The sequence below is a fragment of the Zophobas morio genome, unplaced genomic scaffold (genome assembly GCF_036711695.1).
Source record: "Zophobas morio isolate AGI-343-1 ecotype UQ-CSIRO unplaced genomic scaffold, CSIRO_AGI_Zmor_V1 ptg000011l, whole genome shotgun sequence".
Classification (NCBI taxonomy): Eukaryota; Metazoa; Arthropoda; class Insecta; order Coleoptera; family Tenebrionidae; genus Zophobas; species Zophobas morio.
In genome coordinates this window covers 7,781,891-7,794,510 of record NW_026972116.1, presented here as the reverse complement: position 1 = coordinate 7,794,510, position 12,620 = coordinate 7,781,891, and the positions used below count along the sequence as shown (strand labels likewise).

The following is a 12,620-nucleotide window of genomic DNA, read 5'->3' as shown; positions in this document are numbered from 1 at the left end:
AATGTGTACAATGTAACACTAATTGCAACTTATATGCTTCAAAAAATTCAGTTAAACTAGATAAGCCGTTTCCGAGATAGTTGCAAATACAAATCAGTTGATAGATTCACGCATTTGATGAGGCATTTAGCAGTTCTAAAAAAAAACAGAATCACAAGCAGTAGAGTTCAACAAGTTTATTTTATTTTTTAAAATTACATCCACAACTTTCTAGCCGTACTAAATAAAAGAAATTCTAAAAACTCTGTTATAACATACATTATAAAATTTGATTGCACCTTTTTTTGGAATAAGCCGTGTACATAGAATGATAATAATTGATAAAGAAGTGCGAATTATTTAAAAACGAGTAAGGGAGGTTGTCACATGCACATTTCATGTGAGATTTTAAGGTGAAGTGAATTATCTAGAAGATCAATGATATGCTTACGTAGCATTCTGATACACCTAAATTGAGTGCGACATTTTTTATATTTTATTCGTCGATATTCCCCTAGCTGTCGCTCTAAAAAAAAATGTCGCACTCAATTTAGGTGTATCCGCCCGCTACGTAAGCATATAAGCATATCTTCTAAATATCATCATATCAGATACTTTACTACAAGTATGTAAACTACTAGCAGCGTTACGTAAGTATAGTACGATCAAACTAAATTTACATAAAAGTATGATAAAACGAATTTCTTTTAGCTTCTAATTTGCAAATTAGAAAACGTGTGTTTTACTGGGCGCGAGAATTGGTGTGCTGAAACTTAATTTTGTTTTATCTTTTGAACTATCTATGTGGCTTTTGAACGGATAGCCGCACTCTCAGTCATTACTGATTCATTTATTTACTTAATTTTTATCTACAAAAATTTAAGTCAGGTTTTATGAAAAGTTAAGTTTTTCACGAAAAGATTACTTATTTACCCGCAGCTTTTAAAAATCTTTCAAGTGATACACACAATAAAATTCACAGTATGACCTTTACATTGATGTTAATAATCCTATTATATTCTCTCTTCACATAGTTTGGAATGCAATAACCGCCACTGCATTTAAATAATCGAATATATTAGTGACGTATTTTGATCTATCCAAATTGATGTAGCTTATAGAATCTAAAATATCGAGATTCACGCATTTTTTATGAAAAATGTGCGAAGTTAAATACTTTTAAAATAAATCAGAAAGATTTGCATTAAAATTAAAAACCTATAATTGACAGAAATCATTAAGCAACACGTTTTTGTAGAAAATCCTAGAATGTGAAAATTAGGTCCCCTTTTCCGTATGTCTGTTGGCGATTTTATTAAATGAGTAATGTCAGAAATTACTTGACAGACTGGTGTGAAATTTTTGATTTGTTTTATGCATATGGGGTAAACTGTAAAACACTAACCAAAATTGGTTGATCATCCCCTCCAAAAATTTTCTGACGTGATCTCAAAATTTTGCCAAATAAAACCACCGTAAAAAGTTCAATATATGTACGTGATTTATTAATCTATCCCTGATTTTAACGGTATGCATGCAGATTTTTGGAAAAAAAAATCGAAATTGTGCAAAAAAAAATTATAATTTAACTTAAAAACTATGAAGCGATTTTCTTAAAACTGTGCACGCACTTTAATGTTATCGTGAAGATGGTAAATCACTATTCAGAATTTATCTATTTATACTTTCCAAAAACTTGATAACGTCATCTCAAAATTTATGGATGTCAATCTTGCTTGAAATTTATAAAGTCGTTTATTTCTCATTTAGTAATGCATGTATATCACAGTAAAAATTCAGTAAATAAATATTGTATGTTAAAAATGAAATGCAACGTTATTTACACGTTTTTTGTTTAAGTTACTCAATTGATTTTGTATAAATAAAAAATGGTTATCCAATTTTTTTTTAAGTTCCACGGACATAACATCATTCTTTATTTTATTTCATAAGTATTGTCACAGAAAAAATATTCCAAAATAACCTTGTATAATTTTTATAATAGTTTTACACCACATTTTTATTTTACTAAAGTTATATAATAACATAATGAAAGAAAGTAAACAGAATTCAGGATCATTTTTGGAAATACTTTTATTTCATGTGTTTCATGCCGTTTCGTAGTACGTAACATACGCAAAGAACAGTTCTTTAGAAAATAAAGCAAATCAATATTTTACAAAAGTTTCACAGTATTCGTTATGTGGCCGAGATAAATTTCATTTTTTTTTTTTTAAACGAAGTTAAAAGGGGCTGAATTTTTAAACCATACGTAGAAAACCACAGTGTAGTGTACATTCCGCTGACATTTATTTAAAATTTTATTTTACTGTAATAATTTCGGGGTCAAGACGGCACATAACCGAAACTTATATTTTTGTATTCTATAAGTCATAAAACGTCAGAAAAACGAAATCATCGTATTTGTAAGGAGTATCCACTCCGGTAAATTTTTTTTTCAACATCGGAACCCCACTATTGAAAAACAATTTCAAATACCCGCGATGCGCCAGTTAGTTCATTAATGCGTACAATAAAATATCCGGTTTTATTATGATCTTTTCTAAAATGACTCACACCAAGTAAATAGTAAGGATTCTGAGAAGTCCCTCAAATTTGTGACTAAATAATGACGTGATTTTAAGCTCCCTTCCTGTAACCTCCACTTATGTCTTGGAAAATCAGTTGTCAAAACCTTAGAGTAAATCACGGCTAACCGACCTTTGGATAATCCGGCTTAAACCAGAACTTGAACGCATTCCTACATATGCGGAGTGCGGATATCTATGCTATGCGGCTTCCTTTGAGGCACATGAGGGGCACTAAATCCGTGCCAAAATTTTGATATCAATTACTAACTCATTTTTATCCCGTAAGAACCGGAAATTTTGGTAACATCTGCTTATAACGCCGCTCATGGTTATCAACATTTTCTAATAAAATTTTGCATTTGAATAAAAGTAAAACAGTTATGGTCGAGTGCAACGAAATTCCAAAAAAATCCAAAAAATACTAACGGCTGTCGCATTGCAACAAATCGTTAAAGACAATGCCAAAAACGGTATGACTTACCAGGTGTGTTCATCGTGGGGTATCTTGATGACAACCTCTGGTCCTTGGTGATACCACTTGTAAAGCCCCCCTCGGAGCATACTAGGTGGAAGCTTATGCACATTTTCTTTAAATTCACGATTTTCATGCGGTAAACAAAAGTAGAGATTACCGGCCACAACTCGTGGTACCGATATTTCGTATACTGCAGAATCCCATTTCGACGAAACCTCGCGTACCGGGTAACTTAACTCCCCTTCGCACAAACTATTTTTCTTCGCTTCATTTCTTGTAGCTTTAATGTGTAAACCCTCAACAATGTTCTTACCGCGCACTTCAAACCACACTTTCGTCAAGTTCTCATTTTTTGTAAAATTTATGTGTTGCAATGAGTAGAACTCGGGCGCGAATTTCTCTTGGCCTTCAACAAATTTGGCGCTTATATATATACTTAAATAAAATACAATAACTGCCTTTAAACAACATGGCACTCTCGCCATGTTATTCGCAACACGACTGAAAATAATAAACACAAAACTTTCCTTATAACCTCATCATTAACGTCACTTGTCAAAACTGCATAATCAATAATAAAAACAAAATCCCTATGAAATATGAACACTGGGGAGGGCAAATGGTGTAAATATGTCACAAGATGACTGGGCTACTTTGGGGCGCGATGTAATCATTGTCGGGGAAAAACAAAGTTGGAAATTCTGTGATGTTGATTGTCGGCAGTTTGTTAGAATGACAAAGTCAGCAAACTTGGCAAAATGACTTGTTTGTAAATTGACCCGAGATTAAAACGAAAACCTATTAATTATATTGATGAAATATAAATAAATATGATTTAAACAGTAATTACCCAACCCACATAAAAAGTTGTCAATTTACAATCTCTTAAGGGTACTTGTTTTTCTGTGAATCATCAATGATGACAAACATGCATTGTTATTGCTTCATTTGGAACGAGACCTTTCTGTAATAAATAAAAATTGTTAACAATAAATATTCCAAGTATGTGCTGTATATAAATCAGTTTACGGATTACGTGATCATGCAGAAGCATAAACTCACGACTTTGTAGTATAATTGGTTGCAGTATATATTTCTGTTATCTCCAAAAAATCTTAAAGGTTAACACTCATATCACAGTATCACACATATAGTTATTAACAGCACGATTGTAATAGTCACATCACATAGTATTTGTCATATCAAAGATGTTGAAAACTTTGAACTTAACTCTTTTGCTTAGAAAAATGGCGGTAGTTAATAAAAGTAAAACTTTCTCCAGTGTTGTTCAGGTAATTGTTTATCCCAGTTTGTTTATTTTGCACTTTTTCCACAAACAAATTGTAGGAACAAATAGTCAAAGTAGAGGGGCAAACCATCAATTATGTAAAAACAGGTCAAGGTAACAAAACCATTTTGTGTTTTCCAGGAGCCTTAGGTACTATTTGGAGTGATTTTAAGCCACAAATAACAAACCTAGATAAGGATAAATTTACAATAGTGGCATGGGATCCTCCAGGATATGGCCACAGTCGTCCTCCTGAAAGAATTTTTAACCTAAAATTTTATGAAAATGATGCAGATACTGCTGTTAACTTCATGCAGGTGTGTGGATAATACACATGTAATTGCCGCTTCAACATCTGTAACTTTTAGCAACTTGGAATTAATAAATTTTCATTATTAGGATGGAGTGATGGTGGAATATCTAGTATGATTATTTCAGCAAAATACCCAAATGCTGTAGACAAGCTTGTAATATGGGGTGCAAATTCTTACATCATTCCTGAAGAAGTCAAATCTTATGAAAGTAATTGTTCTATATAAACTAAAACACTTCTTCAGTTTTTTGTTTAAGAAATACGTGATATTAGCCACTGGTCAGATAAAATGAAAGCTCCACTAATCAAGTTATATACTGAGGAAGGTTTACAAAAAATGTGGAATGATTGGTGTGACGCCGTCAGCGAAATGTACAGAAAAAACAACGGCAACATTTGTGCAGAAGTGCTAGGTAATATCACATGTCCAACTTTAATTTTACATGGGAATAAAGATCCAATGGTAGCTGCAGAACATCCAGGCCACTTAGCATCAAACATCAAAGGGGCCAGGTAAAACACTTACACTTTATGTAATACAGGTCAATTTAAATTGTACCACGAGACTCTGAATAGTGCTTAGATTATCAAACACAAATTCTAATTTCAGATTACACAGATTTCCTGAAGGCAAACATAACATTCACCTCAGGTTTGCAGACGAATTTAACAAAATTGTGTCTGATTTTTTACTAAAGTAATACAAAACACTGAATATGTACTAGAACCTTAAAAATAAAAGCTAGTAGGTGAGATTTTTATTTTTTTCGTGTAAATTACGTTACTGTGTTACAAGGGAAATACAAAAATAATACCACAATACTGCAAACTAATCATACAACTCTCCACTCTCCATAGCCTGTTTGTAGCTCTTATCTCCCCTCTGTTCAGGATCCAATTTAATCATATCATCAATTCTCAAAATAGTAATCGCGGCTTCAGTTGCAAATTTAAGAGATTTAATTTTCGACACCGTCGGCTCGAGAACACCTGCTTTTTTATTATCCCTAACAACCCCTTCCAGTAAATCAAGACCAACCCACTTCAAATTCGCGAGATCCGCTTTAGTTTGACTTGTATTCTGATAGGCTCTTAATTTGGCGACAAGATCTGTCGCATCTTGAGCCGCATTAACAGCCAACGTTTTTGGAATAACCAATAAACTTTTCGCAAATTCGGCTATAGCTAATTGTTCGCGCGAACTCAATGTGGTGGCGAAATTCTCCAAATAAATAGATAAGGCAGCTTCGACGGAACCTCCACCAGCAACAACGCTTTTTGATTCGAGAACTCTCTTAACAGCACAGAGAGCGTCATGTACAGATCTTTCCATTTCGTCGCAATAAAAATCGTTGGGTCCACGCAAGATTATCGAAGCGGCAGTTCTAGCCTTGGGACTGAGAAAAATTATTTTTAACATTTTAATTTCATTCAAATAATGTAAACTTTACCCCTTAATCAAGATCAGTTCATCATCTGAAATTCTTTCCTGAACTACTTCTGCTGCTTCTCCCACCATGCTAGAATCAAAACATTCTTCACCTGGAAATTATGATTAATACTGAGTTGCAACCAAGTTATAAATCTAACCATCCATATTTGTCAATGATGTTAAAAAGGCAGCTCCTGTTGCCTTCGCGATGCGTTTTAAATCCGCTTTTTTCACTCGTCGAACGCCCATGGCACCGCTTTCAACGAAATATTTTAAACATAAATCATCTATTCCTCCACTAACCAAAACAACGTTGACGCCCGCTGCCAATATTTTCTGGATTCTTTCTTTTGTGATGTCAAGTTCTCGCGCACGAATAGCTTCCAGTTTTTCAGGATCATTGATCAAAACCTTTTAATAATGTTAGTTTTTGGTTATAAGTGATTTTGTTATCTCACCTGAACGCCCATCTTCATTTTTGCCTTTTGCAAAGAGAAGTCCAAACATGCAATTTTAGCATGAACGATCTTTTTAGGCATAGCCTGGCTGGCTACAGTGCAGTTGAGAGCATAGCCTTGGATCAGCATACTTTCCCTAGCGCTGCGTCCATGGGCTTTTAAAATGTTTACAGCCTTAATTGGATACAGGGGGTTTTTGCTGGAATCTAATACTTTGATGGCGTTAGCGGCGTCAACAACCATTGCCGCAAATAAATCAGCGTCACTGCATGTGTGTTAAGAAAGTTATTACTAAAAGTTTTTTAATAAAAAAATACATCAAAGGATACGCTCCTATAATTTTGGAACTCATTGATGTTTTTGCAACATTTACTACACAAGCTTTTGTGAGTTCTTCAACTGGGATTGTTAAATTATCCTGAATGTACCGGCACGCTTCCTTGCAAGCTAGGCGATAACCACTAATAATTGATGTAGGGTGAATCTTTTGTTTAACTAGTTCGTCAGCGTTCTACGGAAATTTGTTAGTTCGATTTTGTTTGCTACTAAATACTTGGTGGTTAGTTTACCTTTAGCAGCTCAGCTGCAATAATAACAACTGATGTCGTTCCGTCTCCTACTTCTTCGTCTTGCAGTTGAGCTAACTCAACTAGAACCTTAGCGGCCGGATGTTCCACTTCTAACAAACGCAGAATTGTTGCTCCGTCATTTGTTACTGTAACATCTCCGATGTCGTCTACAAGCATCTTATCCAATCCCACTGGACCAAGGGAACTCTTTACTATGTTAGCTATAGAAGCTGCAGCCATAACTAAGAAATAAAGAATAATAAGCGATTTTCTATTAGTCACTGGGCACATGATAGCAATCACACGACTCTCAAAAAGTACCAGTTTCCAAGTGGTGAAAATATAATAATCTTACCATTTTGAGTACGCACGGGGGCTCCAGACGTTCTGGTGCCCGCAACAGACAAAGGACTTGCGAAAATCGACATTTTTATAACATGTGAACACAGAAACCACACCGGATCGGAATTCAGGAGATTTTGACAGACGACAGCAGTCAGGGAGCCAGTCGATTAGTTGCAAAAATATACTACCTTACATTACCCGCGTATTTCAAAATTTATTAAAATTGCGGAATTCACTTTGAATTACTAGTCTCTACATGTTTTTTTTTGTATTATACTTTAATACATATATGTTAGGTATATAATTTTTATACTAATCCTAAAAATACTTTTTAAACTGAAAATATTTACGATTTAATTTACTAGTGATTTGTGACTTTTCTTTCCAAGATTGCATGTCGAGTTTAAAAGTTATTATTAACGCAGAAAGACGAGGATTCCATAATCTCGCGATATTAAAATTAGTGTTACGAAATAAATCCTTCGCTTCCCCGGTACGACGCATGTGGGTTTTCTAGTATGCACGGTGATGATGGGTGGCTCATCGTCGGTGACGGAGGCCGGACGGCATTCGCTAAAGAAAAGTCTGGAAGCGGAAGTCACGATGGATGCTCCAGAATAAACCTAGAAGCGGTGACGGCGACAGTTCGCGAAGGACCAAGTGACTCTTTAAATGGGAACCACCGTCGGGAGCAGTCAGTGAAGTCCAGAATATGGAAGAAGCAGAGTCTAGTCAAATCCATTACAGTCGGAATAATTATTCTGTACTGGGAAATAAATTATTGAGTTTTACCCACGACACTTTTAAACACCGATCATCATAGCACTGGTGTCGAAAGTTAGATTTGAAATTAATAAGTGGTTTTACGACGAATTACGGGCAGATGGACGTGAAAAATAAAGAAATGGAAGAAGAAATGAGTACAAGAATGGAAAAAATGGACGCAAGAAACAAAAAAATGGACTCAAGGAACAAGAAAATGGACGAGAAAATAGGTGCAAGAATGAAAAAAATGGACGCAAGAGATGAGAAACTAAATAATGCAACAATAGAAGAAATTAACGAAAAAATGGAAATGATGGACGGAAAATAGACAAGCAAAAAAATTATATAATCACCAGCATAACTGAAAAATTCCAAATGGAAGTGGAAGTAAACAAAAATGAAATATAACAGAAATTAAAGAACAAATGAAGGACAAAAAAACAAATTTGAAGGTTATGCAAAATCTTGTCGGAAAAATGTGGTTTTGATGAATCGAAAAGTATTGTTACGTTGTTCAGTGAATAAATTCGGCGTGGATACAATCAACAATTTATTTCTTAATAACTCGAATCACATGACTATTACAGCGATTATGTACAAAATAACTTCGTGGTGTAACTTGGATGAATTCGCTCACTCGCTGTACTCGACTTCTTGACTAAATAATAATGGCTCCCGACGGTGGCGTCTATTTAAAGCCAGACTCTCCTTCTCGAAGTTTCGTGATCCAGGTCTTTCTGGAATCCATCGCCACTTCCGACTCCAGACCTTTCTCTAGCGAGCGCCGTCAAGGCGCCGTCCGCTGTCATCGATGAGTCATACCACACTAGAAGAAACGCATACGTACTAGAAGACCCATAGGCGTCGTACCGGGGCGGCGTATGGGTTTATTTCGTAACAGTATTTAAAAGAGCAAGTCGAACATCAGCTAAAGAGTGAGTTCGATAAATCAGTGCCAGAAGATCGAATGAAAAGTATGGAAGATAGAATAGAGAACAAAATGAAGAAATTCGAAAAGTTAATGAAAAATGCAGCAACAACTAGCTCATGTAATATGATGTCGGTCCACAGAACAATTCAGCCACCTTATGATGGTCAGACGCCTTGGTCATCATACAAGAAGCAGTTCGAAGCACCAGCGACAGCAAATTTTTGGGAAGAAGAACAGAAAGATACAGCCTTGGTGATATCTCTGCGAGGTGTAGCGCTACAGATACTTCAAACCTTATCTGACGAAGATATAAGCAAATTTAATAGTGCCTTAACTACTGCTCTAGAACTGCGATTTCGGGATGAACATCTACAGGAAGTTTTTGGCACCCGATTAAAGGTTAGAACACAGAAAGTCGGAGAATCTAGCATACTCCGAAGCACCACCGACTATTCAAGAAAAGCTTGCGACAAAAAACTTCGTAAATAGCATTCGGGACCTTGAAGTTAAGAAGATCTATCAAGGTATCGGACATCATCTGATGCCTTGATTCGTGCGCTGGAAGTGGAAGCGGCGTACAGTTCCTCAAGAACGTGTTACAAAGTCAATGTAGCAGAAACAGAGAAAGAAGAAGAAAACAACAAGATAGAGAAGCTGCTAGAGAAATTGTTACAGCAAATAGATGGCCTCTTTCGAAGACGGGAGAATGATGTGTCTCGTAAACAAAGCGTGGAATACTATAGGTGTGGGCGCCAAAGACACCTCAAACGTGATTGTCGTGCTCGATCACCCGTTCCAGGAAGAAGCACACAACAGAGACCTTACCGATATCTAAAAGGAGCCAGTACTCTGGGGAATGGGTTCACTGATGATGAAAATAAAGCCACCAGCGAAGTGAAAATAAGAAGTTTCACCAGAGGTCGTGGTTCAACGATATCGGGAAAGATCTATGAAAATCTAGCAGCAATCACCATCAATACTGGCGCTGAGGTATCAATTGTACGCAAAGGACTCGTGAGAGCTGAAGATGTAGAACCTACACCCGAAACGATCAGATTGAAAACTGCGACTGGAGAGTCGACGCCGATCATAGGCGAAGCATTGGTGTAGAGATCTATATTGGTCAGCTGAGAATAAGACATCGGGCTTTTGTGGCTAGCATGGAAGAAGACTTCATTTTGGGAATGGATTTGATTAGCCACCATAGATTGATAATTAATCGAGAGAGGGATGTCCTCTGTCTTGGAAATGAAGAGTTCAAGCTGCATCATCGTTGTATTGAAGCAAAGCCTGCAAGATTGATCGTTTATCAGAACTGCAAACACTGCGACGAGGTTGACTAGCCCAAAGCACGGTTCAACTACAGGAAGAAAGCAGTCGTGGAAGATGATAAATGGACTACAGCTCGGTGTAGAAAGGGCCAGGAGGAAGACAAGGATATTGGGTCGCTCCTTAGATGGGATAGAACGACCTGGCTGGTCGGAAATATCAGACAAGTCACCTTTTTTCAAGGCGTTATGGGCTCAATGGGACTCCTTGCGTGTCGAGAACGGATTGCTTAAGCGAGCCTGTAAAAGTTCGGATGAAAGGCATGTCACTATGCAGTTGGTGGTTCCGGCCATTAGAACCAAGGAAGGTCTTCAAGAAATGCACAACGGAGGTTCTGGTGCTCGTTCTGGAATAATAAACAAGACGCTTTCCAAAGTTAGGGGGAGATTCTACTGGATCCGTTGCCGGGAAGACGTCGAGACCAGGTGCAAGAAGTGTAAGACCTGTGCGGCGGTTAAAAGACCTAAGAATAAGGCGAGGAGATATAGTGGGTCCCGTCCCAGTGACCGAAGAAAGGAACAAGCACCTACAGGAAAAATGTCAAAGGCTGCCACGATGGCTTACAGGAGAAGCTGCCCAGCGTTCACGAAATGCTGCACCACAAGAATAAACTGACGAGTGATAGGATGAAGATACGTTACGATCTTTGGGACACCTCAGTAGGGTTCCAGGTAGAATATTTGGTATGACTTTGTAACCCTCGAAAAAGAAATGGTCACCAGGTTGGGAGGGCCCATATCCTGTGTAACGAAGCGAATTTTCGCTGGCCGGAAACCGTGACGCGTGTGGGTGTTTTTAGTAAGCTTGCCAAGGTGCAGTTCGTTCGTTGTCTGTGGAGAAGCCCTGAAATCACCGTAAGTACCGCCTTGGAGTGTTTACCTGTCGGCGTACCGCTTTTTGAATCGCCGCCTCCGATCGAGAAACCGTACCACCGTCACCGGTTTTTTTTTCTGTCGTCACCGTTACAAGTCGAAACCGTCGTGTACCGCAATCGCGCTCCCCTCCCGGGTCGCCGTACTGTCCTCGCGCGATTTGCAGGATTCAAGGTTGCCGCCCCCAGGCCCAGGAGGAGTCCGTTTTGAAGGAAGCCGTCGTCCAGGAGGGAACGACCGTGCCGGACGTGTTATTATTTTTCTTGTTTTGTTTTGCACTGTAGTTAATTAAAACTTAGCCGTAAGATTTATTATTTTAGCCGTGTAGCTGGTGGCAGGGAATGAACCCGATTTATTGTTCAAAATCTGTATTTTCAGCCGTTTTATTTTATTATCTTGTTTTCGCGGGCGCTCACCACCTGAAATCCGTGTCTCCTGACCGAAGGTGCCACCCCCGGCGGCATGAAGGTCGCCGCATAAGCCTAGGTCGACCAGACGTGTTTGTTTATATCAGCGGCACTAGTCGGCCCAAGGCCGCCACCACACGTTATCGGCGAGATTCCGGACCGTCCCCGTTCCACCGAAATTTCGTCGCACCTGTCGTGAAGAGGACCAATGATGTCGTTCACAAGATTCGACAAGGGCCGAAGACGAAAATGAAGACTGTTCAGTTAGGCCGCCTCATGAACTACGACAGTGACACCATTGATATTGTTACGGTTTTCCGGTGAATAAAATCGGCGGAGGTAAACCTCAACAATTTATTTCCCTACTAACTTGAATATACACGACTAACTATTACAACGATTATGTACAAACTATTTCTGGCGCAACTTGGCTAGCTCTTCTTAACATTCGCTGTACTCGTGGTTCGACTGAATGATGCCTGTTCCCGACGGTAGCCTCTATTTAAACCTACGCGTGTCTCTCGATGGATTCAGAACGCCGCTTCGAGAGTTTTCTGGGCCCGCAATCGAGACTTCCGGAAAGCCGCTCCACACTTGCCTTTGTGGAATGCCGCGTCGACACCGTCAGCAATGATGACTCACCTATCAACGCGGTGCGTACGACCAGAAAGCTCTCGACGGCCATAGGCGTCGTAAGGGTGTATTTCGTAACAATATGTATGATCGGGACGATCAGAACTAATTAGGAGACAGTGTTACGAAATAAACCCATACGCCGCCCTGGTACGACGCCTATGGGTTTTCTAGTACGGTAGTACGTATGGCGTTCGCTAAAGAAAAGCCTGGAAGCGGAAGTCGCGATGGGT

General features: G+C 38.3%; 3 protein-coding genes across 3 annotated transcripts in view; 1 reads left to right on the top strand and 2 right to left on the bottom strand.

The window, feature by feature from the left end:
* LOC135126798 (unextended protein-like) overlaps positions 1–3,788 on the bottom strand; it is a 28,201-nt gene extending 24,413 nt beyond the window's left edge. The window contains exon 1 of the mRNA XM_064052949.1: positions 3,052–3,788. Within this exon, the coding sequence (XP_063909019.1) occupies positions 3,052–3,530 (479 nt within the window). The 5' untranslated portion in view covers positions 3,531–3,788. The remainder of the gene's footprint in view (positions 1–3,051) is intronic.
* Positions 3,789–4,172: 384 nt separating this feature from the next.
* LOC135126800 (valacyclovir hydrolase) lies at positions 4,173–5,399 on the top strand. Its single transcript, XM_064052951.1, has 5 exons — positions 4,173–4,337; positions 4,393–4,650; positions 4,702–4,855; positions 4,904–5,159; positions 5,257–5,399. Exons 1-5 carry the CDS (start codon positions 4,254–4,256, stop codon positions 5,345–5,347), a joined length of 843 nt encoding a protein of 280 aa, XP_063909021.1. The 5' UTR covers positions 4,173–4,253; the 3' UTR covers positions 5,348–5,399.
* Positions 5,390–7,599, bottom strand: LOC135126799 (T-complex protein 1 subunit alpha). Its single transcript, XM_064052950.1, has 7 exons — positions 7,461–7,599; positions 7,106–7,347; positions 6,866–7,047; positions 6,537–6,801; positions 6,237–6,489; positions 6,098–6,188; positions 5,390–6,043 (listed from the first exon to the last, which is right to left on the bottom strand). Exons 1-7 carry the CDS (start codon positions 7,531–7,533, stop codon positions 5,476–5,478), a joined length of 1,674 nt encoding a protein of 557 aa, XP_063909020.1. The 5' UTR covers positions 7,534–7,599; the 3' UTR covers positions 5,390–5,475.
* Positions 7,600–12,620: the final 5,021 nt, after the last annotated feature.